The sequence below is a fragment of the Lipotes vexillifer genome, unplaced genomic scaffold (genome assembly GCF_000442215.2).
Source record: "Lipotes vexillifer unplaced genomic scaffold, Lipotes_vexillifer_v1.1 scaffold450, whole genome shotgun sequence".
Lineage (NCBI taxonomy): Eukaryota > Metazoa > Chordata > Mammalia > Artiodactyla > Lipotidae > Lipotes > Lipotes vexillifer.
In genome coordinates, this window is record NW_006794180.1 from 627,900 (window position 1) to 655,444 (window position 27,545).

A 27,545-nucleotide genomic window follows, 5' to 3' on the forward strand; every position below is an offset into this window, starting at 1 on the left:
TCGCGGGCCTCTCACTGTGGTGGCCTCTCCCGTTGCGGAACACAGGCTCCGGATGCGCAGGCTCAGCAGCCATGGCTCACGGGCCTAGCCACTCTGCGGCATGTGGGATCTTCCCGGACCGGGGCATGAACCCGTGTCCCCTGCATCGGCAGGTGGACTCTCAACCACTGCGCCACCAGGGAAGCCCCCATTTAAAAAAAAAATTAGTTAATTAATTACTGTATTTTTGGCTGTGTTGGGTCTTTGTTTCTGTGCGAGGGCTTTCTCTAGTTGTGGCAGGCGGGGGGCACTCTTCATTGTGGTGCGCGGCCCTCTCACTATTGCAGCCTCTCTTGTTGGCGGAGCACAGGCTCCAGACACAGAGGCTCAGTAGTTGTGGCTCACGGGCCTAGTTCTTCCGCGGCATGTGGGATCTTCCCAGATCACGGCTTGAACCCGTGTCCCCTGCATTGGCAGGCAGATTCTCAACCACTGGACCACCAGGGAAGCCCTGCCCATTTTTAAAATTAGATTGTTTAGGGTTTTTTTTTGGCTAGTGAGTTGTTTGAGTTCTTTATATATTTTTAGATATTAACACCTTATCAGATATAGGATTTGTAAATATTTTCTCCCATACTGTAGGTTCCCTTTCCATTTTGTTGACAGTTTTCTTTGTTGTGCATAAGCTTTTTAGTTTAATATAGTCCCACTTGTGATTTTTTGCTTTCATGGCCTTTGCTTTTGGTGTCAAATGCAAAAAAATAATTGCCAAGACCAATGTAAAGGAGCTTACTGCCTATGTTTTCTTCTATGAGTTTTATGGCTTCAGGTCTTATGTTCAAGTCTTTGATCCACTTTGAGTTAATTTTTGTGTGTGGTTTTGTGTAGTCCAGTTTTTTCTTTAGTGTTTGACTGCTCAGTTTTCCAAACACCATTTATTGAAGAGAGTCCTTTCCCCATTGTATATTCTTGGCTCTTTTGTCAAAAATTAATTGATCATATATGGATTGGTTTATTTCTGGGCTCTCTTTTCTGTTCTCTAATGATCTACAAGTCTGTTTTTATGCCAATACCATACTGTTTTGATTACTATAGCTTTGTAATATAGTTTGAAACCAGGGTGTATGATGCTTCCTGCTTTATTCTTCTTTCTCAAGATTGTGTTGCCTATTTGAGGGTCTTTTGTGGTTTTTATACAACTATTCGGATTGTTTCTTCTATTTTTGTGAAAAATGCCACTGGAATTTTGATAGGGATTGCACTGAATCTGTAGATTACTTTGGGTAGTATGGACATTATAACAATATTAATCATCCCAATCCATGAGCACTGATTATATTTCCATTTTTCTGTGTCTTCTTCAATTTCTTTCATCAACGTCTTACTGTCTTCAGTGTACAGATCTTTCACTTCCTTGGTCGAATTTATTGCTAGGCATTTTATTCTTTCTGAAGCAATTGTAAATGGAATTGTTTTCTTATTTTTTCTTTCTGGTAGTTCATTGTAAACATATAGAAATTCTATTGATTTTTTGTGTATTGGTTTTGTATCCTGCAACTTTGCTGAATCTGTTTACTAGTTCTAGCATTTTCCATGGAGTCTTTAGTTTTTCTATATATAATGATATAATATCAAATCATCTGCAAATAAAGACTGTTTTACTTCTTCCTATTTTGGAGACTTTTGTCTTTCTTGCCTAATTGCTCTGGCTAGGACTTTCAGGACTATGTTGAATAAAAGTGGTGAGAATGGGCATCCTTGTCTTGTTCCTGATCTTAGAGCAAATGCATTCAGCCTTTCATCATTGAGTGGGCTTATCACAGATGGCATTAATTATGTTGAGGTATGTTCCCTTTATATGTACTATGTTGAGAGTTTTTATCATAAATAGATTTTGAAGTTTGTCATATGCTTTTTCTGCATCTACTGAGATGATCATATAATTTTTATCTTTTATTTTTTTAATTTATTTTTCTACAGCAGATTCTTATTAGTTATCTATTTTATACATATTAGTGTATATATGTCATTCCCCATTTCCCATTTCATCCAACCACCACCACTACCCCTGCCACCTTCCTCACTTGGTGTACACACGTTTATTCTCTACATCTGTGTCTCTATTTCTGCCCTGCAAACCGGTTCATCTGTACCATTTTTCTAGGTTCCACATATATGCATTAATATACGATATTTGTTTTTCTCTTCCTGACTTACTTAACTCTGTATGACAGTCTCTAGATCCATCCACATCTCTACAAATGACCCAATTTTGTTCCTTTTTATGGCTGAGTAATATTCCATTGTATATATGTACCACAACTTCTTTATCCATTCGTCTGTCGATGGGCATTTAGGTTGCTTCCATAACCTGGTTACTGTAAATAGTGCTGCAATGAACTTTGGGGTGCATGTGTCTCTTTGAATTATGGTTTTCTCTGGGTATATACCCAGTAGTGGGATTGCGGGATCATATGGTAATTCTATTTTTAGCTTTTTAAGGAACCTCCATACTGTTCTCCATAGTGGCTGTATCAATTTACTTTCCCACTAACAGTTCAAGAGGATTCCCTTTTCTGCACACCCTCTCCATCATTTGTTGTTTGTAGATTTTCTGGTGATGCCCATTCTAACTGGTGTGAGGTGATACCTCATTGTAGTTTTGATTTGCATTTCTCTAATAATTAGTGATGTTGAGCAGCTTTTCATGTGCTTCGTAGCCATCTGTATGTCTTCTTTGGAGAGATGTCTATTAAGGTCTTCTGTCCATTTTTGGATTGGGTTTTTTTTTTTCTAATATTGAGCTGAATGAGCTGTTTATATATTTTGGAGATTAATTCTTTGTCTGTTGATTCATTTGCAAATACTTTCTCCCATTCTGAGGGTTGCCTTTTCGTCTTGTTTATAGTTTCCTTTGCTTTGCAAAAGCTTTTAGGTTGCATTAGGCCCCATTTGTTTATTTTTGTTTTTATTTCCATTACTCTAGGAGGTGGATCAAAACAGATTTGCTGTGATTTATGTCAAAGAGTGTTCTTCCTACGTTTTCCTCTAAGAGTTTTATCATGTCTGGTCCTACACTTAGGTCTCTAATCCATTTTGAGTTTATTTTTGTGTATGGTGTTAGGGAGTGTTCTAATTTCATTCTTTCACATGTAGCTGTCCAGTTTTCCCAGCACCACTTACTGAAGAGGCTGTCTTTTCTCCATTGTATATCCTTGCCTCCTTTGTCATAGATTAGTTAACCATAGGTGCGTGGGTTTATCTCTGGGCTTTCTATCTTGTTCCATTGATCTATATTTCTGTTTTTGTGCCAGTACCATATTGTCTTGATTACTGTAGCTTTGTAGTATAGTCTGAAGCCAGGGAGTCTTATTCCTCCACCTCCGTTTTTTTCCATCAAGACTGCCTTGGCTATTCGGGGTCTTTTGTGTCTCCACACAAATTTTAAGATTTTATGTTCAAGTTCTGTAAAAAATGCCACTGGTAATTTGATAGGGATTGCATTGAATCTGTAGATTGGTTTGGGTAGTATAGCCATTTTCACAATATTGATTCTTCCAATCCAAGAACATGGTATATCTCTCCATCTGTTTGTGTCATCTTTGATTTCTTTCATCAGTGTCTTATACTTTTCTGAGTAGAGGTCTTTTGTCTCCCTTGGTATGTTTATTCCTAGGTATTTTATTCTTTTTGTTGCAATGGTAAATGGGAGTGTTTCCTTCATTTCTCTTTCATATTTTTCATCATTAGTGTATAGGAATGCAAGAGATTTCTGTGCATTAATTTTGTATTCTGGTGGCATCTTTAGGATTCTCTATGTATAGTATCATGTCATCTGCAAACAGTGATAGTTTTACTTCTTCTTTTCCAATATGTATTCCTTTTATTTCTTTGTCTTCTCTGATTGTAGTGGCAAGCACTTCCAAAACTATGTTGAATAATAGTGGCGAGAGTGGACATCCTTGTCTTGTTCCTGATCTTAGAGGAAATGCTTTCAGTTTTTCACCATTGAGAATGATGTTTGCTGTGAACCCATGTCATATATGGCCTTTATTAAGTTGAGGTAGATTCCCTCTATGCTCACTTTCTGGAGAGTTTTTATCATAAATGGGTGTTGAATTTTGTCAAAAGATTTTTCTGCATCTATTGAGATGATATATGGTTTTTATTCTTCAATTTGTTAATATGCTGTGTCACATTGATTGATCTGCATATACTGAAGAATCCTTTCATCCCTGCAAATAATCCCACTTGATCATGGTGTATGATCCTTTTAATGTGTTGTTGGATTCTGTTTGCTAGCATTCTGTTGAGGATTTCTGCATCTATATTCATCAGTGATAGGGGTCTGTAATTTTCTTTTTTTGTAGCATCTTTGTCTGGTTTTGGTATCAGGGTGATGGTGGCCTCATAGAATGAGTTTGGGAGTGTTCCTTCCTCTGCAATATTTTGGAAGAGTTTGAGAAGGATGGGTGTTAGCTCTTCTCTAAATGTTTGATAGAATTCACCTGTGAAGCTGTCTGGTCCTGGACTTTTGTTTGTTGGAATATTTTTAATAACAGTTTCAATTTTACTACTTGTGATTGGTCTGTTCATATAACGTAGTTCTTCCTTGTTCAGTCTTGGAAGGGTATACCTTTCTAAGAATTTGTCCATTTCTTCCAGGTTGTCTATTTTATTGACATAGAGTTGCTTGTAGTAGTCTCTTAGGATGCTTCACATTTCTGTGGTGTCCACTGTAACTTCTTTTTCAATTCTAATTTATTGATTCCTCTCCATCGTTTTCTTGATGAGTCTGACTAAAGGTTTATCAATTTTATCCTCTCAAAGAACCATCTATTAGTTTTATTGATCTTTGCTATTGTTTTGTTTCTATTTCATAACATTCTTTATTTTAAAGTCTATTTTATCTGATATGAGTATTGCTACTCCAGCTTTCTTTTGATTTCCATTTGCATGGAATATCTTTTTCCATCCCCTCACTTTCAGTCTGTATGTGCCCCTAGGTCTGAAATGGGTCTCTTGTAGACAGCATATATATGGGTCTTGTTTTTGTATCCATTCAGTGAGCCTGTGTCTTTTGGTTGGAGCATTTAATCCATTCACGTTTAAGGTAGTTATCGATATGTATGTTCCTATTACCATTTTCTTAATTGTTATGGGTTTGTTTTTGTAGGTTCTTTTCTTCTCTTGTGTTTCCCACTTAGAGAAGTTCCTTTAGCATTTGTTGTAGAGCTGGTTTGGTGGTGCTGAATTCTCTTAGCTTTTGCTTGTCTGTAAAGCTTTTGATTTCTCCACTGAATCTGAATGAGATCCTTGCTGGGTAGAGGAATCTTGGTTGTAGGTTCTTCCCTTTCATCACTTAAAATATGTCATGCCCTCCCTTCTGGCTTGTAGAGTTTCTGCTGAGAAATCAGCTGTTAACCTTATGGGAGTTCCCTTGTATGTTATTTATCATTTTTCCCTTTCTGGTTTCAATAATTTTTCTTTCTTTTGATTTTGCCAAATTGATTACTATGTGTCTTGGTGTGTTTCTCCTTGGGTTTATCCTGTATGGGAGTCTCTCTGTTTCCTGGACTTGGGTGGCTATTTCCTTTCCCATGTCAGGCAAGTTTTTGACAATAATCTCTTCAAATATCTTCTCTGGTTCTTTCTCTCTCTCTTCTCCTTCTGGGACCCCTATAATGCGAATGTTGTTGTGTTTAAGAGGTCTCTTAGGCTGTCTTCATTTCTTTTCATTTTTTAAAATTTATTCTGCTCCACAGCAGTGAATTCCGCCATTCTGTCTTCCAGGTCACTTATCCGTTCTTCTGCCTCAGTTATTCTGTATTGATTCCTTCTAGTGTAGTTTTCATTTCAGTTATTGTATTGTTCATCTCTGTTTGTTTGTTCTTTAATTCTTCTAGGTCTTTGTTAAACCTTTTTTGCATCTTCTCGATCTTTGCCTTCATTCTTTTTCCGAGGTCCTGGATCATCTTCACTATCATTATTCTGAATTCTTTTTCTGGAAGGTTGCCTATCTCCACTTCATTTAGTTGTTTTTATGGGGTTTTATCTTGTTCCTTCATCTGGTACATAGCCCTCTGCCTTTTCATCTTATCTTTCTGTGAATGTGGGGTTTTTAAAAAATTAATTAATTAATTTATTTTTGCAGTACACGGGCCTCTCACTGCTGTGGCCTCTCCCGTTGCGGAGCACAGGCTCTGGACGCGCAGGCCCAGCGGCCATGGCTCACGGGCCCAGCAGCTCCGTGGCACGTGGGATCCTCCTGGACCAGGGCACGAACCCGTGCCCCCTGCATCGGCAGGCGGACTCCCAACCACTGCGCCACCAGGTAAGCCCGAATGTGGGTTTTGTTCCACAGGCTGCAGGATTGTAGTTCTTCTTGCTTCTGCTGTCTGTCCTCTGGTGGATGAGGCTATCTAAGAGGCTTGAGCAAGTTTCCTGATGGGAGGGACTGGTAGTGGGTAGAGCTGACTGTTGCTCTGGTGGGCAGAGCTCAGTAAAACTTTAATCCGCTTGTCTGCTGATGGGTGGGGCTGGGTTGCCTCCCTGTTGGTTGCTTGGCCTGAGGCGACCCAACACTGGAGCCTACCTGGACTATTTGGTGGGGCTAATGGAGGACTCTGGGAGGGCTCATGCCAAGGAGTACTTCCCAGAACTTCTGCTGCCAGTGTCCTTGATCTCACAGTGAGACACAGCCACCCCCTGCCTCGGCAGGAGACTCTCCAACACCAGCAGGTAGGTCTGGCTCAGTCTCCCCTGGGGTCACTGCTCCTTCCCCTGGGTCCCAATGTGCACAGTACTTTGTGTGTGCCCTTCAAGAGTGGAGTCTCTGTTTCCTCCAGTCTTGTCAAAGTCCTGCAATCAAATCCCACTAGCCTTCAAAGTCTGATTCTCTAGGAATTCTTCCTCCTGTTGCCAGACCCCGAGGTTGGGAAGCGTGACATGGGACTCAGAACCTTCACTCCAGGGGGTGGACTTCTGTGGTATAAGTGTTCTCCAGTTTGTGAGTCACCCATCTAGCAGCTATGGGATTTGATATTATTGTGATTGCGCCCCCTCCTACCATCTCATTGTGGCTTCTCCTTTGTCTTTCGATGTGGGGTATCTTTTTTGGTGAGTTCCAGTGTCTTCCTGTCGATGACTGTTCAGTTAGTTGTGATTCCGGTGCTCTCGCATGAGGGAGTGAGCACACGTCCTTCTACTCAGCCATCTTGAACCAATCTCTCTCTATCTTTCATTTTATTAATGTGGTGTATCTCTTGACTGATTTTCACATGTGGAATTACCCTTGTATCCCAGGAATAAATCCCACTTGATCATGGTAAATATTCTTTTAATGTGTTGTTGAATTAGATTTGCTAGTATTTTGCTGAGGACTTTTGTATCTATGTTCATCAGGAATCTTGGTCTGTAATTTTCTTTTCTCATGACACCCTTGCTTAGTTTTGGTGTCAGAGTAACACTGGCCTTGTAAAATGGGTTTGGAAGTATTCCTCTCTCTTCTATACTTTTTGGAGGAGTTTGAGAAGAACTGGTATTAATTCTTAGAATGTCTAGTAAAATCCAGTGAAGCCCTCTGATCCTAGGCTTTTGTTTTCTGCAAGGTTTTTGATTACCAATTCAATCTCATTACTAGTAATCAGTTTGTTCACAGTTCCAATTTCTTCATGATGCAGTCTTGGTAGGTCATATGTTTCTAGGAATTTATCCATTTCTTCTAGGTTGTCCAATTTGTTGGCATATAATTGTTCATAGTATCCTCTTATGATCCTTTATTTTTCTGTGGTATCAGTTGTAATTCTCCTTTTTCATCTCTGATTTTATTTATTTGAGTCTTCTGTTTTTTTCTTGGTATGTCTGGCTAAAAGTTTGTCTATTTTGTTTAGTTTTTTAAAAAACCAGTTCTTACATTCACTGATCTTTTCGATTATCTTTTAAGTCTCTATTTCATTTATTTCCACTGCGATCTTTGTTATTTCCTTCCTTCTATTAACTTCGGAATTATTTTGTCCTTCTTTATCTAGTTCCTTGAAGTGTAAAGCTAGGTTTCTTAATGTAAGTATTTATTACTATGAACTTCTCTCTTAGAACTGCTTTGGCTCCATCTCATATGCTTTTTTTTTTTTTTTTTTTTTTGGCCCTACCGCACAGCTTGTGGGATCTCAGTTCCCCAACCAGGGATTGAACCCAGGTCTCTGCATTTTTTTTTTTTTTTTTTTTTGGCCACTCTGCGTGGCTTGCGGGATTCTCAGTTCCCTGACCAGGAATTGAACCTGGGCCCTTGACAGTGAAAGCACAGAGTCCTAACCATTGGACTACCAGGGAATTCCCATCCCATATACTTTGTTATGTTGTATTTCCATTTTCATTTGTCTCAAGATATTCTTTGATTTCTTGACCTGTTTGGTTGTTCAGTATCACACTGTTTAATCTCCACGTTTGTGGATTTTCTAGTTTTCTTCTAATCGATTTCTAGTTTTATACCATTGTGGTTGGAAAAGTTGCTTGATGTGATTTCAGTCTTCTTAAATTTGTTAAGACTTGTTTTGAGGCCTAACATATGATCTATCCTGGAGAATGATCCATGTGCCCTTGAGAAGAATATGCATTCTGCTGCTTTTAGATGTAATGTTTTATAAATGTCTGTTAAGTCCATCTGGTATAACTTGTCTTTTAAGTTCAGTGTTTTCTTATTGATATTCTGTATGATTCCATTACTGAAAGTAGGGTACTGAGTCCATTCCGATTACTGTATTGCTGTTGATTTCTCCCTTCAGTACTGTTAATATTTGCTTTCTATATTTAGGTGCTCTTATGTTGGGGTGCATAAATATTTACAAATGTTATATTGTCTTGTTGGACAGACACTTTTATCATTATGTAATGCCCTTCGTCATCTCTTATTACAGTCTTTGTCTTAAAGTCTATTTTGTCTGATACAGGTATAGCTACTCCTACTTTCTTCTGGCTTTTGTATATATGGATTATCTTTTCCCATCCCTTTACTTTGAGTTTGTGTGTGGTCTTAAAGCTGAAGTGAGACTCTTGGAGGCAGCATACAGTTGGGTCTTATTTGTTTATCCATTCAGCCACTCTATGACTTTTCATTGGAGAATTCAGTCCATTTACATTTAAAGTAATTTTTGATCAGTATGGACTTACTATTGCCATTTTGTTCATTGTTTTCTGGCTGTTTTGTAATTCCTTTTTTCCTTTCTTCTCTAACTCTTTTCCTTTGTGATCTGATGATCTTCTGCAGTGGTATGCTTAGATTCCCTTCTCTTTATCTTTTGTGTATCTACTCTGGGTTTTTACTTTGTGGATACCATGAGGTTTATATAAAACATCTTACATTTGTAACAGTCTATTTTAAACTGATAACAACTTAAGTCAAATGCACACTAAAGCTCTACATTTTTACCCCCCTCCACCATGTTTCATGTTTTAGGCGTCATAATTTACATCTTTTTTATCTTGTCTCTCTGTTAACAAATTATTATAGTTACAGCTATTTTTTTTTTACTATTTTTGTCTTTTAACCTTCATGCTAGATTTATAAGTGATTTACTCACTACCACTACAACATGAGAGTATTTTGAATTTAACTATATATTTACCTTTAGCAGTGAGATTTACACTTTTATATCTGTTCCTGTTACTAACTAGAGCCCTTCTATTTCAGCTTGAAGACTGTCCTTTATCACATTTCTTGTAAAGCCCACCTAGTGGTGAACTCCTTTAGCCTTTGCCTGTCTGGAAAACTCCTTATCTCTTCTACTAAAACGAACTGCCAATTCTAACATGCTATGATGACCATACCCTCATAGTTTTACATATTTTGAAACCAAAACTCTAGATAATATGACAGCAATGTCCTTTCCACTTGTATACTTAGCTAGTCTACTAGATAAGACAGAGGAATGTAAATGTCCCTTGATATTATCATTAATAGTATTAGTCAAATAATCTTTAATAAATCTCAATTAAAATAATTCCCTTAGTGATCTTAAAATATATGGAAGAGGCTTTAAAGACTATTTTTAGAACACAAAGCAGACAGAGGTTCTGATTTCAGATACTATGTATGGAAGAAAGGAAAGTACTACAAATAATTAAAGGCAATTCATTTCCCCATGGAAAAATGTGCTCTAAGATGACATATTATAAAGTGATTTATAGCATATTGACTGTAGTTCTTCTAATGAAAAAACAATTGTCCAAGTTTTCCCTGGAGAACACTCTCAGTAACAACAATCCATGCTCATGGAAAGCCATGAGTTAGAAAATGAGAACCAAATGAACTCTCAGCTGGCAAAAGCCAACAATAATTAATTTAACACCAGTCATTTGTACAGAACATGTATACATTTCAAAATTTCCCTTGAGAAAAACACGTCATTGAACAGCAGAGGCCACGTATTTGAATATGTTCAAAGAATTTTTACTTAATAAGATAACATGCTCCAAAGGTTTTACATTAAAAAAAAAACTTGTTTTTAGGACTAGGTAGTTATGATTTTAAATAGTTGGTCAATATCATCATTTGAATTTCAATATTGTAATAAGTGTTTCTGAAAAACATCACTAAAGTGAGTTCACATTGAACTTGGAACTTGGACAATATATTCTTCAACAGCAGCAGAGAGAAAACGGGGGCTTTAAATGGGGCTTTATTCTGATTCATTGGCTAAGAAAATGGGAACAGTTTGAAATCTTCCATGTTGTTTGATTTTAATGAGCAGAGAGCATTTTTCATGTCCTTATTAAAGCGGTTAATGTGTTTCTCTAGTCTCATTATCACCACCAGAGTATACTCTCTGTTGTTTCATAACCAAGACAACTCCTTTTCGTTTCAGAGAAGTCAAATTTGATTGCTCACATGTGGTTGTTAATAAAACTCCTGTGGCGCTGCTCAAGGTACCCATGGGGATTGTACAATTATTTATATTTTCTTATGGTTTTCTATAATTATTGTGATTGTACTTTCACAGAGTAAATGTATCTCCACCAATTAAAGCAGTGGTGGGTTAAGAATGTTCATCAGACTTGTGTGAAAGGATATTGTTCTTAGGGTTTTGCAAAGCACAGAAATTAAACTGCTGTTATCATGTATTCAACCCAAGTGTTAAAATTAAAGTGCTCAGCAACTTTGGAGTTTATCTGAGCAGATGTTAACTATTTACGAAAAAATAAACATTATACAGGACTTGCATTCATGATATGATTCTTTGTTGTATTCAAAGTGCTGGAAAGAAAAACTGCCATGCAAACTTGGGGGATAGTTTATGGTATATGACCAATTTGGATTATTGTTAATTCAGGTCAATTTAAAATTGCAGAACCATAAAATTCCAAGAAATCTCATTTTGCTTTACATCTTTGTATCTTACTTGCTTCACCCCTTTATTTTCTTTGAAGACTCCAGGACTAAGAAACAGCATGCATTAAAAACAAGCATCTGAGGCTATCAACTAGAAAACACACAATATAACCTTTCATATTTTGTCATAGAGAAATTTCATCCTATCTAGCTTGACAGTGCTTGCAGCAAAAGTGATCAGCTGTACTTCCATGCCATTAGCTGTCATTTTGATGCTAGAATTTTAGCCTGCTGTGTGTGAGATGTGACTGTCCATGCACAGTTCCCATCAAAGGTAATTTTATGTGCAATGGTGTGTCAAATTTACCTCTAATTATGATAAGGTCACTGATGGGTCATTTATGATATGCTCTCGGGAGACAATTGCAGTGAATAGCTTTTGGCAAGATTCATCTGGAGAAATTAAATTGGTCTGACCATGACTCAATAGAAAGTAAAAGACTCTTAGAAAATTATTCCTCAATCATGTTTAAAGTTGTAAAGGAACCCAAAGAGGGGCAGTTTGCACAGTGGTGAAGGTTGTGAGTTTTGAAATTATACAGACCTGAGACTTAACCTAGGATCTCTATGCCTAGAAAGTCCTATCTGATCTGGCTTCTGCATATCTCTTGGCTTCTATTTCTGACATTCGCTCCCTCATTACCTGGGCTCCAGCACCATTGGCCTTCTTCCTGGTTTTTGAACATGTCACCGTCACTCATGCTTTGGGAGTCTTTGCACCACAGAGTTTCCTGTAGTTGTACGCTCTTCTTTCAGATCTTCATGTGCCTGGAACTTCCTGCTCTTTTACTTTCCAATTAGTGGAATGTGTTGTATCCACTCTCTGAACTACCCAAACACAGCCTCCTCCTCTCTATCTAAAGTTGCCACCTCCTAACTAGGTAATCACTATTGTGTCATCCTACTGATGTTCTTGAAGTACTAATCATAGTCTTAAGTTATTTATTTACTGCTTAATGTATAATTAAGTTTGCATATGACGATAGGGAGAAAAAAAATCTAAGAATGAAAGGTATCTTGACTAGGAAATCCCACACTCCTGAAACCCCACTGACATTAACTATACAAGTCACTGGTCCAATATTGCTTGATAAAATGGACTAAAAAGAATATCTTTGGGTTGGAGAAACTTCTTGGACTTTATGTAAGACAGCGTGAAAATAAAACACGTGATGAGAAATTTTATTAAAATAGTCATCAGAGTGATTTCACTTTTCACTATGATCATGATGGACCTCCATGAAGGGAGAATATGTTAGTCACTTTAGTTATTAACACTTCTTGAAGAGGGTTTTTATATGTAATGGTGGGAAAATGAAAATTTGAGATGAATAAATACAGTGAAATTTTATATTTATTTAAATCTATGAGTGTTTTGTTTTTAGTCTTCTTTCCCAAGATAACTTACTTATAGACATAACAGCAACTTTTCAAATGGTTCATGTTCAGCTAATATTTGTCAACAAACGACTAAGTGCTGGATGGACTGGAAGATCATCTTTGGGTTTCAATCCTTAATGCAAATTGTAACAATAACAACAAGAACAAAGATGAAATCCTTACCAAAGGGTCCAGTCGTGGCCACAGTATGGCTGAACATTTCCAAGGTAGAATCCCAGAGATTGAGTGACCTCCACAAGATTGGTAAAGTCAAGACTAATGCTATTGAAAAGTACAGATGTCATGATAATCTCATCAATAGCCCATACATCCTCTCCCTGGGAAGAATGATATGGTTGCCACCATCTGAACTGAATTCCAAACTGTCTTGCATCATCTGGTAATTCTACAGAGATTATTCTAAAGGAGAAAATAGAAGTAAAAATTCAGATTACTTTGATTATCTTAAAATACAAACATTTATAGCAGGATCTTTTCTTCCTACAGTAAAATATTTGAAAAAATTAATTCTCCCACTATGACAGACATTCTTGAGATTTCCAATTTCCTGTGTGACTCCAACAAAGTCTTCTCAACACATCTAAAACTGTGACTTTGCTTGCACTCAGCTGCTCTCAGAAAAGCTAACTCAATAAAACACAGTTGTCAATGTGGTAGGATTTGCCTAAGTCTGGTAAAGGATCTTGGGCAGCTTGTTACACACATTATACTTTTGGGCTGGTTGGAACCATGGCACTTCCTCGTTCCCATGAGTTCAGCATAGTGTGCGAGGTCACTTGCTGTGTCATGGTGGCTATGACAGTAAACCTGTATCTGACAAATGGGGGAGAAAATTAAGAATAATATCTAATTTCCAGGAGCAATCATTGTACACAGCAGCAGGAACTATATATTAATTGCCACTGCAATGACATCTGCTTGAAAGCTCCATAAATCATAGTACCATGCTGCTCAAATCCGTACACAAGGTGCGATGTGAAACAAATGGCAAATGGAACATTTATGTCCATCAGTGTACAATTATACATCAGGAGAGGTGTTTGCAGTAAACGTACACTGAAGGGACTGAATCTTCTTCCTAGTGAGCCAAGGAGAACTCCCTAAGACAGGTGACTAGCTGGATAACTTAGAAATAAATTATTTAAAAACTTCAATGTCTAAGGCTGGATTTACTGAGAAATAGATTGATCTTCATATTTGTATTATGTTCATCTTTAGTTATTACACAAAGAAACATAAAATCACATCTTGAAAATGTAATTTTTTGCATACTGAAAGTTATTAAAAGTAATATCTATTTTTACTTTAAATAATCTGCATATGAAAATATGGGGTGGAATAATATGATTATCACCATTGATTATATAAACAGTAAAAAATTGGTAGGACTTTTTGTAATGTGAGAAAACATACTTTTTAAATGATGAGAAATCAATGTTCAAATACAAATTAAAAAACATTTCTTAAACTCAAAAGACATAGCTATAACAGTTTTATGATTTTTTTAAGTACTTTCCACGATCTGCTGAATTTTTTTAACCAATGTGAGTTTATTAAAAGAAAAGTACTTATTAAATAGTTAATTATTTCAGTAATTTTCACTTTAATTTTCTAAATATTTATTTATTTATTAAATAATTAAATAATATTTATGTTTACATATCAAATATAGAATAAAATAAACTATATTCAAACTGGCTCAACAATGAAAACATCATGCATTAATTTAATAATTTAATTTGATTAGCATTATGTTATTAGAAAATTATAATTTTCTTTTAATATTAATAATTTTAAAAGCAGTTACTGCTCTCTCTGATGAAAATAAATATAATATTAAAAATTAACAACTGAGAAGTAGAATTTTTCGGGCAACTTTAAAGGAAAATAAAGTGCATATGTGTGTGAGAACAGTAACTGAAGTGCCCAATATTTTCCCCAGCAGAGATGTGAAGACTGTGAGTCTGTAGTCAGACTCTTGGGTTAAAGTACGCACTTTGTCACCTCATGGTTGATAACTTTGCAGCTTCAGTGAAGGTATTTAACTTTTATGTGCCTTAGCATCTTCATCTGTGAAACTGGGATAATAATATCCTTATGGCAAAGTCAGAGACTTTTTTCTATTTTTCACTATTGTATCTTAGCACCTAGAATAGTGTCTGGCATATAAAAAGAGTAACTTCTTGCTGCATAGATGAAATACATATTATCAGTATACCCTGACAGAGATTCAAACACAGAGGCACAAGGAGGTTAAAGATTTTCTTTTAGGTTAAGCAGCTTTTAACTGACAATGCCAGCCTATGGACCTAGGGAACATGGCTCTGGAGTCTGCATCCTTTACCTCTACGTTATATCTTGGAGTGGGGTGGGAGTCTCTGCTTTACCACTCTATGCATGTTACAGTGGCTGGTTAGAATGGCTATGGAGCATTTGATCAGAATATTCCTAGATGAGAACCCAGGGACTTAGGTCAACTTTCTGTCTCAAACTTCCTTTTTTGGATAGGTACTAAGCTCATGGATTTCCTGTAATCAAATACAATAATCAAGACAAAAATAAAATATAATTAGACTTCACAATAATTTTAGAATAAGAAACCAAGCCCTATAATTAAGAAAAATCTAGAATAATTTGTCTCACCAAAAATATATAGTTTTATATTAATAAGAATGCCAATTAGTTCACAAGGCAGTCCAGTTAGAATTAAAAGATTAACTTGGATATATTTACAGACTTTAACTTTTATAAATATCAAGCAGATAGAGTTCTTTCACTTACTGAGTGAATTATAGGTAAGGAAATTATTAGAAATCAGCTAGGAATAACAGTAGTTAGCCAACTATCATATCTAATTTATGGATCACACTTCATTTTCAAAAAACCATGGCAGAAAGGAACAATATGGAATTCACAGCAATTACAGACAGCAACTTATACTGAAGAAAACACAGCAAATGGCTAAAGGCATCAATAATTAACTGTCTCATGGAGAGTTTACATGGTTTGTACTATTTCTCATATAAAACATAATTTAGTGCCTAGAATATATCAAATTCTACTTCTGCCATGTCACCTTTTATTAATATTTATAAGAGAGAGGGGAAGGAGGGAAGAGCCTCTTGGACAGAGGCAATATATATAAAATGAAAGTGTTCTTGGTTCCACTACCACGTTCTCCTTTTAAAAAAAATCTCCCCTCTGATCTTAATCTTTCAAGCTGTGCACATACCTAATGCTGAAAAGCCACCTTGGTTCTGCTTAGAAGAAAACTGTTGCTGTCAAATGGCAGACAAGATTAAATGTATCTTTGCAATAGTACATTAAATGTATAATTTCTTTTCACATCAACAAAGATTAATTAAATTTCATGCTACAAATTGATTACTGAATTTTGAAGCTGTCCATCTTTGTTAGAAAAAAATGTGTTTTGGGCCAATTTAACTTAGGACAATGATATTTTCTTCATGCTTTCATCATTTTTATTATCACCTTGATTTTTGCTTAATTTTCTTTTAATGCTTATTATGGAGAACCTATGAAATGTTTCTTTAGGATTCATATGTCTCTACTGAGTGAGAAAGTTGAGTTTAGTCTTACATTTACCCTTATAGGGAAAAGACTCAACACATCTGGTGCATTCTCTTAAATTTTACAACATATAGTATTTACCACTCATAATAGTTGTTAACTATTATCTCTGTTACATGCTACTTCATCTTCTAATGAAAATAAAAGTTCTCATCTATTTGCAAATACTTAAATGAAGGGATAGCTCTAGGCAGAATTTTAAAGTATATAAACTCTATCATCATTGTCCCTGTCCTTCTGCCATGGTGCCAATGCACACTTCAGTGCCCAAAGTCCTCTCTCTTTTTTTTTTTTTTCTTTTGCGGTACGCGGGCCTCTCACTATTGTGGCCTCTCCCGTTGCGGAGCACAGGCTCCGGACACGCAGGCTCAGCGGCCATGGCTCACGGGCCTAGCCGCTCCGCGGCATGTGGGATCTTCCCAGACCAGGGCACAAACCCGTGTCCCCTGCATCGGCAGGCGGACTCTCAACCACTGGGCCACCAGAGAAGCCCTCCTCACTCTTTTTCACATCTTTCCATGATCAACATGTATGTACTTCCAGGAAGGTAAACTGTATTAGCTCTTTATATCTGAAAGTGAATGTAGGTCACAGTGATACCTCCTCTAGTGCTATTTTAACTTTCCCATCCTCCTCTTCTCCTGCTATTTTAAAGGAATTTCAGTGAGCAAGTCAATAAGTGTTCTAGAAAAGGAGAGGACTCTTTGGACTCTTCCGAAATTGTATCACAAATGGTGATTACCACTCTCCCAAACTGAAGGATGGCCCTACATCAAGTAAAACTTAAATCTCACAATTGTGACTATATATTATGAAATATATAAGCCAAAGAAAAATAGAAGTGGCCTGAAGAAAGGGCTTTAAATACAGCCTCCACTCCATCTTTGCCAGGGACTCTATACATGCTAGAAAAACTTCTTTATACTCATTACTTAATTATATTACATGCAAATTTAAAAAACATATTGGTCATCAGATTTTATGAGTTATTATCTCATATAATTTATTATATTATCATACATTGCTAAAAATATTTATCAACAGCATTTATAACTTAGTACCATATTAAAATCATACCTAATAGTTTGCACTATAGTTGAATAAGGAAAGTAGTGTTAGTTATTTTTCTCTTTCCTAGGTATCAAAATATTTCCCTTAGATGCACATTTCAGAATATGAGAATAAATTTATTCAAATTACCAGAAGTCAGTAGGGCAAATGAATTACAAGAATGCAGCTTTCTAGCTTTTCATTGCAAGAGGCATCAATCTTTGTCCTCACCATCTCTCAATGTAAAAGCATCTGGACTCTTACACCACTTGAATGATGATTTCCCCAGGAAGGAGATATCACCCTTACCATTTTTTCCAAGTGTTTTCCAACATACCTGGGCTCATGATAGTTGAGATATGAATAATGCTCCAAGAGTTTCCAAGTTATCCCATTATCATAAGAATAATGCAATAAAACACCTTCACCAGGCTGGTCAGGGGCTTTGCATGTGCTCAGAACAGACTTGCTCCCCAGCCTCAACGTGAACTGGAGAAACCTAGACACGAATTGTCTATAATTAGTGTGCATAAACATTTTAAATCATAACATTCATTTTGGCTTTTAAAGAATTTTGAACAAATTTAAATAAACTACTCAAAAGCTGTAGGTTTCCACTCATCCCTCTTCTATAAAACGTAAGCAATTTCACTGTGAGATGTATGAATATATGTAGAAGATGAGGTCACTGCATGTGTTTTGTAGACAGATATATCTATACAAATATAACAGTATGTTTATACATATTTGTATACTACATACTTGTGTACATACAGTTAAAATGCCAATCATTCTTTTGCTGCATTATTTATTAAGCACTGGGGGAAGGAGAGATGTAGAGTAAATCTAATCAGCCTCTGCAAGCTGTCAAGTAAATAAAACTACATAAATAATTAACTAGCCCTTGGCTTAAGAACAGTTTTGATGCTAACAGTTCATATTTTAAAAAATCTAGTCAGTCATTAGTATCTTAAAGTCATCAGTGAGCCTTTCAATTTATTAAAAACCAGGGCAAATTAACTCTATATAAACTATAAGCTTCCTCTCATCCTGGTTGAAAATCAGAAGATATATATTAGTAAAAAAGAAAAAATTGAAAATTAATAGATCGGAATTCAATTGTTATCTTGTTTCTGTATATATTCCACCCTGCTTTAACTCACCTGGATTGTGAGCTGTCAAGGAAAGATGTAATTAGCTGACGCCTCCCATCTTTGTTGAAAACCAGGGCCTTACCACTGGCCAAGACTCCACAGCCAAAACTGACTTCAGCACCACGGATAGAGTAAAAGTTATGGTAAGAGGAGAGCCTGGAACTGCCAAAGCTTTCAGAAATAAACATTGGGAATGTCTGGGATGCCATCTCACAAGCTGGGCCAGAAAATCCTGGGTCACACCTGAAAAAGAAACCATGATATTCAATCTTAAACTGTTGGCCCTTTCAGGGATTCCTTTATCCACTTTGGGGATGAGGAAGTCCAGAGGCCAGGACTGGATTGAATGGTAACCAAAGCTCATTCGTCTTTGGAGAATACTGAATGTGAAGATTTGATATGGGAGAAGTAATTGTAAATATCCCAAAAGAATACAGCCTTTGCACAGTCCTGCTGTAAAGAAAAGCTTATGATTAAAACAATAATTCAGCACTCACCTTCAACCAATGCCAGTAATTTATCTGCAAATGCATCTATGCTTGTGCACATTTCCAATTTAAAATCTTTGTAAAAGGTATATTATATGTATATAATTTTATTCACAATGGTGTTCATTAAATTTGTAAAAGAAACAACATAAATAAAATACTTCTATAAGATATCTAGAATAAATTTCCTTTAAGAACAAATGTAAAAATATACATTCTGTTTTTGACAGTAATTACTGGAAATATTTGGAAAAGATTGGAAACTAGATTGGCATTATAAAGGGAATGTATACACCCTTGACCTAGATAGATGTCCTTAGCAGAACTGTGTTGTCTCTCAGTGGAATTCCACAGTAGCGATGCTTCAAGAAATACACACACACACACACACACACACACACACACACACACACACACACACACACACCAGCCTGCCTGCTGCCATGTAAGGATGTGCTGTATTTATGTTAGCTGACTAGAATATATATGGAGCTCCCTGAGTCTTCTGTCAGTGAGAAAACTCATCACAGATGACTTAATAATTGAATATCAGAAACTTTCTATATTTTAAGGAGTTTGCTCATCAGGAATTAGTTTCAAATTCTTTACTTTTACTGCACTATTTCTTTCTCACTATATTTACTACGTTTCCCATTATAAAATTAAATTGGTGTCTTTTTGGGTGGGTGGCAGGGTTCTCATCTAAGCATTCAAAACACTCCAAAATTTGAAGCAAGCCTTTTATTTTTATTTATTTTTAATTTTTTATTGAAGTACAGTTGATTTATAATGTTGTGTTAGTTTCTGGTGTACAGCAAAGTGATTCAGTTATACATACATATATTCTTTTTCATATTCTTTTCCATTATGGTTTATTACAAGATATTGAATATAGTTCTCTGTGTTATACAATAGGTCCTTGTTGTTTATCTATTTTATATATATAGTAGAGTGCATCTGCTAATTCCAAACTCCTAATTTATCCTTCTACCACCCCTTTTCCCCTTTTCCCCCCATAAGTTTGTTTTCTATGTCTGTGAGTCTGTGAAACAAAAAAAAAAGCAAGTGTACCAATGAAGTGATATTATGGCACAACTCATAAGGTTACTTCTTTAGCACTAGTGCAGAAACTGGGATCTACGCTGGCCTCACAGAGGGTCCATGGAGTGTGTGAATGTCCTGAAATCAAATGCCAAATTTTATGTGTATTGGATATTCTTTGGGGGGGGTTTATAGTTATCATCATTTTATCAAAAAGGTTGCACCTTGGGCTTCCCTGGTGGCGCAGTGGTTGAGAGTCCACCTGCCGATGCAGGGGACACAGGTTCGTGCCCCAGTCCGGGAAGATCCCACATGCCGCAGAGTGGCTGGGCCCGTGAGCCATGGCCGCTGAGCCTGCGCATCCGGAGCTTGTGCTCCGCAACGGGAGAGGCCACAACAGTGAGAGGCCCGTGTACTGCAAAGAAAAAAAAAACAAAAAAAAACAAAACCTATATGTGGAACAATTCTCATGGAAAACTAACCGGAAACTGGCAGAAGAACTCCTATACAGCCAAGCCTGCAAAGAAAGATGGCCATGTAACCAGGCAGGGTGGGAAAGAAAGGCATCAGTTTGGGACCTGTACCTCTGGGAGGGGTCTAAGAGGAAAGGAAGGACTGCATGGTTGGACCCTCACCCTGGGAAGTGAGCCACAGACTGGGCGTCCCAGTCCTGGGGTCCTACATGGAGGAGACAAGCCCCCTTGGCTGCTGGGAGAACAGCTGGGACAGACAGAAGGGCTAGAGAAGCCTAGACTCCACTTGCAAGGAACGCACGGGTGCTGGCTTGCCAACAGACAGGGCAGAGCGAACTCTGGACCAGTGGCTGCTACCTCGCTGTGCTCCCCAATCCAGGCTAGGTGAACAGTCCGGTCCTGCTCACTCTGCAACATGGCTTGGCATGGGATCTAGGGCAACCAGGACCTGGGAAAAGACTCCATCTAGGGACGCAGAAATGGCCTGGGGTGTGGTCTCAGTAGGGTAGTGGCCATTGCTGCTTCTTACTAAACAGTGCTTCTGAGGCAGCCCAGACCCCCGGTGACAACACAGCTCCTCCAGCCCCCACAGTCAACACACTGTGACCTCCATTCCCAGCTGAACAAATGCTCCAACCCTGCCCACAACACAGCTTGGCATTGTATCTAGAGCTGCCAGGTCCTGGGAGAAAACTTGATATAGGGGCACAGGAGCAGCCTGGGGGGCCTGGGGTTTGGGTGGGGCAGTGCAGCTTACTCTGGCAGCACCATGAATGCAGCACAGACCCCTGATGGCAGTACAGCTGCTGAAGCCCCTGCGACTGGCTCCCAGTCAAGCAAATGCTCCAGCCCTGCCCACTCCATGCCACAGCTTGGTGCTTGATCTGGGGAAGACAGGTCCTGGGAGAAAACTCAATCTAGGGACAAAGAGGAGGCTTGGGGGCTTGGGGTGTGGTCCATGTGGGGCGGCGGGGGCCATTGTTGTGCTTACACACCCCAGAAGCAACCCAGACCTCTGATGGCGGCTCAGCTGCTTCAATTCCTGCAACCACAAGCACCGACCCCCAGTCCCAGCTGAGCAAACTCTCTGGCTCCGCTCACTCCATGCCACAACCTTGCACTAGACCTAGGAAATGACAACCGGCAAAGGATGCAAACTTGGGTTGCATCTGAGCAGAGCTGCAGATACCTAAACAAGCAGCACATCAGACTTCTGTAAGCGCAGTAGCCCCACTCCAGCACTCTCCTCCACTGGGGCAAAGGCCCCAGTGCCAGGAGAAGGCATAATGTACACTTAAAGGGAACAGAGCCAGCTGGAGCCCAACCCTCAGGTCTTCCCCTCCAGCAACTGTGGAGCAGACCCCACCTCTGACATGGCTCCAACAATCATGGAGCAGAGAGGAAGTCCCGCCTCACACCTTGTGCAGGCTCTAGCTCCTCCAGCATCAGCCACACCCCCTATCAAGGTGACAGTGGCCAGCAGACCCTGAGGAAAGATGTGGCTGGCATCCACGTCAAATTCAGTCCTCACACCAAAGACACTGGGCACATGCAGTCTACATGGGGATGCTCTCACATAAAAACACCCTCTTAGGCTTCCCTGGTGGCACAGTGGTTAAGAATCCACCTGCCAATGCAGGGGACACAGGTTCGAGCCCTGGTCGAGGATGATACCACATGTCGTGGAGCAACTAAGCCCGTGCGCCACGACTACTGAGCCCGCATGCCACAACTACTGAAACCTGCACACCTAGAGCCTGTGCTCCACAAGAAGAGAAGCCACCGCAATGAGAAGCCTGCGCACTGCAACGAAGAGTGGCCCCCACTCACCGCAACTAGAGAAAGCCCAGGTGGAGCAATGAAGACCCAGTGCAGACAAAAAAAAAAAAAAAAAACCTTCAAGGCCACAATAGATAACTGTTTCGCCTAAATTCATAAAGACAGAGAAAGCTAAGTAAAATGAAAAGGCAGAGTAACTGCTCCCAATTGAAAGAGCAAGAGAAAACCCCTGAAAAAAATAATGGAACAGAGATAATTAGTCTACCAGACACGGATTCAAAAATTTGGTAATAGGGACTTCCCTGGCGGTCCAGTGGTTAAGACTCTGCGCTTCCAATGCAGAGGGCGTGGGTTCGATCCCTGGTCAGGGAACTAAGATCCAACGTGCCACGTGGTATGGCCAAAAAAAATTTATAAAAGACAAGAAAATTCTTAAAAATCAAGTCACAACTCTCACGTTGTGCATTTTAAAAAAAATAGTTGGTAATATAAATGCTAACTGAATTAAGAAAGACCATAAATATAAAGGCAGATCATCTTAACAAGGAACTAGAAACTATAGAGATGACCCAATCAAAAACAGATAATTCAATTTCTGAGATAAAAAACACTCTAGAAGCAATGAATAGCCAAATAAATAATACAGAAGAATGCATAAATGGTCTGGAAGACAGAATAATGGAAATTAATCAGAACAGCAGACAGAAAAACAAATGAAAAAAGTGAAAGCAACATACGAGATCTATGGGATAATATAAAACATGCCAACATATGCATAATGGGTTCCAGAAGGAGAAGAGAGAGAAGGGGATCAAAAATGTACTTGAAGAAATTATGGCTGAAAATCTCCCCACCCTAAAGAAGGAAACATATTCAGGTGCAGGAAGCACAGAGGGTCCCAAACAAGATGAACCCAAAGAGACCCACACTAAGACATATAATAAAAATGGCAAAAGTTGAAGATAGAGAATTCTAAGGACAGCAAGAGAAAAACAGTCATACACAAGGGAAACCCTATAAGGCTATCGGTTGATTTCTCTGCAGAAACTTTTCAGGTCATAAGGGAGTGGCATGGTATATTCAAAGTCCTGAAAGGGAGAATCTGCAACCTAGGATACTCTACGCAGCCAGATTATCATTTTAAACAGAAGGAGAGACAAAGAACTTCTCAGAGAAGCAAAAACTAAAAGAATTCAGCAATACTAAACCTACCCTAAAATAAATGTTGAAGGGTCTCCTCTAAATGGAAAAAGAAGCAAGAACCTATAGGAAAGGGAAAATCCCAATAGGAAAGGAAAATATATAGTGAGGACTGAAGATCACTTAAATAAGCCAGTATGTAGATTAAAAAACAGAAAAATTATAAAAGCAACCATAACTACAATAAACAGTATAGGGATAAGCATGAAGATGTAAAAAATGACAGCCAAAACACAAAACGTGGGTGAGGAGAGTAAAAAATGTAGGTTTTTTAGAATGTATTTGAACTTAAATTATCAGTTTTATCAGTTTAAAGCAAGTAGATATAATTATGGGTCAACATATATGAACCCACAAATAAAACATATAAAAGAGATACACAAAAATCAAAAAGAAAGAAATTCAAGCATACTACAAAAGAAAATCATCAAGCTACAATAGGAAAAAGAAAAAGAAATGAACAAAGAAGAACTATAAAAACAACTGGAAAACAAGAAATAAAATGGCAATAAGTACATACCTATCAATAATTTTGGAGAGGATGTGGAGAAAAGGGAACTCTTGTACACTTTTGGTGGGAATGTAAATTGGTGCAGCTACTTGGAAAAGAGTATGGAGGTTCCTTAAAGAACTAAAAACAGAACTACCATATCACCCAACAATTCCACTCCTGGGTATATATCCGGAAAAAACAAAAACTCTAATTCGAAAAGATACGTGCACCCCAATGTTCATAGCAGTATTATTTATAATAGCCAAGATATAGAAGCAACCCAAATGCCCATTACAGATGATTTACATTAGAGGATGTGGTATATATAATATATAAAATGGAATATTACCCAGCCATAAAGAAGAATGAAATGCTGCCATTTGCAGCAATGTGGATGGACCTAGAGAATATTATGCTTTTTGAAATAAGTTAGAAAGAGAAAAACAAATACTATATGATATCACTTATGTGTGGAATCTAAAAAATAATACAAATTAATGTATATAGCAAAACAGAAACAGATTCACAGACACAGAAAACAAACTTGTGGTTATAGAAGGGGAGAGGGAGAGGAGAGAGACAAATTAGGGGTAGGGGATTAACAGATACAAACTACTATATATAAAATAGATAAAACAAAGATTTACTGTATAGCACAGGGAACTATATAACCTATAAAGAAATATAACCTGTAAAAATACTAAATCACTATGATGTACACCTGAAACTAACACAATATTGTAAAGCAAGTATACTTCAATTAAATAACAAAGTTAACCCGACACTCTAATCTCAGTGGTGACCAATGTCTTGCCTCATACATATAATTTCTAAATGATCAGGTTCAAAGCACTTTTATGATTTTTATGATTTTTTAATGATTTTTTATGATTTTTAAAATGATTTTTCCATTAATTAATTATTTAACTGGCTAATTAATTAATGACTCTTTTTTGTTTGGAGGACAAGAAGAGAGACTAGATGATCCATTGTTGAAAACTTATCTGTATAAAAAAGACTGTGGTTTCAGTAATTCTCAGGCTACCTTATAATTAAATATTATAGGTGAATGACATAATGACTATCCATTCTTGCTATAAATAAATATAATGCAATGCTCTGATGGTGACTGGATATTAAACTGTTTATGTGTAATTTCATACTTCATATTCAACATCATTATTATATAAAATTCTTTATATATCATTTTGAAGACTCAAAAGATTTTCAGAAGTAAGCAAGATTTGAAGTTACATTTAGAGATGATGAATTTTCTTATCAAATCTGTTAACTTGGCCCACTCCAGTTTCCTTGAACATTGGGGTCTATGGGTCATTATTGATTTTTATAATTCATTTACAAAGCATGCCAGGAATTAAAATATGACTCATGAACACTAGAACAAGTTTATGGGGAAATACCATATTGAAGAAACTAAAGATGGAAAAGGCAGCCATCAAACTATGAAGAATTCAAATTTGTTCACAAATTTACATGAAGTATGCTACATTTGTTCACAATTTAGCCTAATAGAAAATTTATTTATTAAGCAACTTCCACTTACAAAATACATTTAATATTCTATTACACTTAAATTCCATTTGGAGTACGCTACTTTTAGTCTTGCAAAGACCTTAAAAGCCTAAAAAGGAAATTAAAACAAACTAATATGACCCATGGTTTCAGTATATAAAGCACATATCAAAAAAGAGAAGTATAGATATTACTCAGAACTGCTTACTTGCAACCATGTCGAGTGCACTGTCCTCTGCCAGAACAGAATTTGAGACACGATGGACCAACATAAACTGCAGGGCAAAAGAGAGCATTTGAAAGATGGCAAAATCACTGGAAAGACGACCAAGAACACCATCAGCATGTGAAACAATTTTGTGAAGCAATACCCATGAAATCTCGTTCCTTGTATGTATATTGTGCACAGGAATCCAGATGACATATAGAGTGCTGCGTGACAAGGTAAGTGCTTAGTTACAAATCCGCCAGAACTCTTTTAACTTAAATAATCCTTTCAAGATTTTAATCTTTCATAGCAGAGAAAGTAGGGCCATATGATTTGGGTTCCTTAATGGAGTCTCTTCAGCTAACATGATTTCAGGCAGAATATTAGTGCTTCTGTTTTGAACTCTCCACAAAGTTTATATTCTTCAGGTGGAAATGAAGAATTTAGAAAAGCTCAATTTGATATATCAAAAAATAAACAGATTATAATTTAATTAAAAAAACTATAATTTCATTTTCATCTGAGGAAAATCTATACCACTGCAGATGATTGTTATATGTATTTCTAAACATTAATTCATCCTTCCTGAAGTGAGGAGTTAAAATCTGTGGTTGAGCATAATAAAGTCTTCTCTACAATGCAGACCTTTTTTTAAATGGTGGGCTTGACTGATAATGATCTTACAAACCTAAATTCTAACCTTGGGAATGCTGAGAAAAGGGCCCCTGACTATCGAATGGTAGGTTCTGAGATACTCAGACTCAAATACATTTAAAGATATTAAACCTTTTGATAATCAGTACAATCAGTAACACACCAAATAGTGTGAAAGTGGGACAAACCAATGAGGAATTAGAGACACAATGGTTACTGAATACTCCCGTATTCAGTTTCAGGCATAAACAAACTTACTATTCATTATCATTTTCTCCTCTGTCTTGTAATCACATCAAAAGGGTTAAGCAATTTTATTTTTTAAAAAACTTTCCTGTTGTCTAGGCTTCTACAAGCATTTAATCCCTGGAAGTCAATTAACAGGTGCAGCTGTTAGGGAAATGAGAGCTAATGAGATGCAAAGCAGGCCAGTGGAAAAACTCTTTCTCAAGGAAACTGTTGGTTTAGGAAGAGATTAGATAGCAGGCTCAGTTGTTCAAAAGGTATTGGTTTTAGGTGTCAAAAAACCCTGGATTCAAATTTTAGCTTCACCTGGGCAACTGTGGATAAGTGATTTATCCTGTCTAAGCCTCAGTGTCCCTATCCTTTAAAGTGGGATAATATTCCTTGAGGAAAGAATAAACTAAATGTTTCATGCCTGGAACCTGGCACCATACGGTTATAATCATCATCTCATATTAGTCAAGTATCCTTCGCCACCTTCCTGCCCCACCTGCTTTGATGGCTCCACTGGACACCGAGTGCTGAGGAATCAGAAAGGGGTTTCATCCTTCTTTAACATGGAAAAACATGGATTGTCTTCCCAGCCCTATTAATTTTATGGCTGCTGTAGGATTTGCTCTAAGTCCCGTAAGCGGTTCATTGCATTCTGCGGGGCTGCCCTAGAGTGTACCAATGTCATACATCAAAAAGTCCCCATCATTAAAAAAACTCAACAGTAGAATAAGACTTTCAAAGTCAATGAAAAAATTGGAAATAAGAATTTTGTTGTCATCTTTCCCTGCTAATGATGAAGTCATTAGGACTTGCAGTATAAGTAAATTTACAGGCTCTGTTTTTCTAAGGGTGTGGAAAAGATAGTTTTCTTCACTATT

The 27,545-nt window shown here is 37.4% G+C and overlaps 1 protein-coding gene across 2 annotated transcripts in view; it reads right to left on the reverse strand.

Annotated features, from left to right (window-relative positions):
- RELN (reelin) overlaps window positions 1–27,545 on the reverse strand; it is a 519,560-nt gene that overhangs the window by 148,605 nt on the left and 343,410 nt on the right. For both annotated transcript variants that reach the window (XM_007467058.1, XM_007467059.1), the window contains exons 17-20: window positions 25,777–25,843; window positions 18,571–18,804; window positions 17,745–17,906; window positions 12,929–13,165 (exon numbers count right to left, since the gene is read on the reverse strand). In XM_007467058.1, coding sequence (XP_007467120.1) covers window positions 12,929–13,165; window positions 17,745–17,906; window positions 18,571–18,804; window positions 25,777–25,843 — 700 coding nt within the window. The remainder of the gene's footprint in view (window positions 1–12,928; window positions 13,166–17,744; window positions 17,907–18,570; window positions 18,805–25,776; window positions 25,844–27,545) is intronic.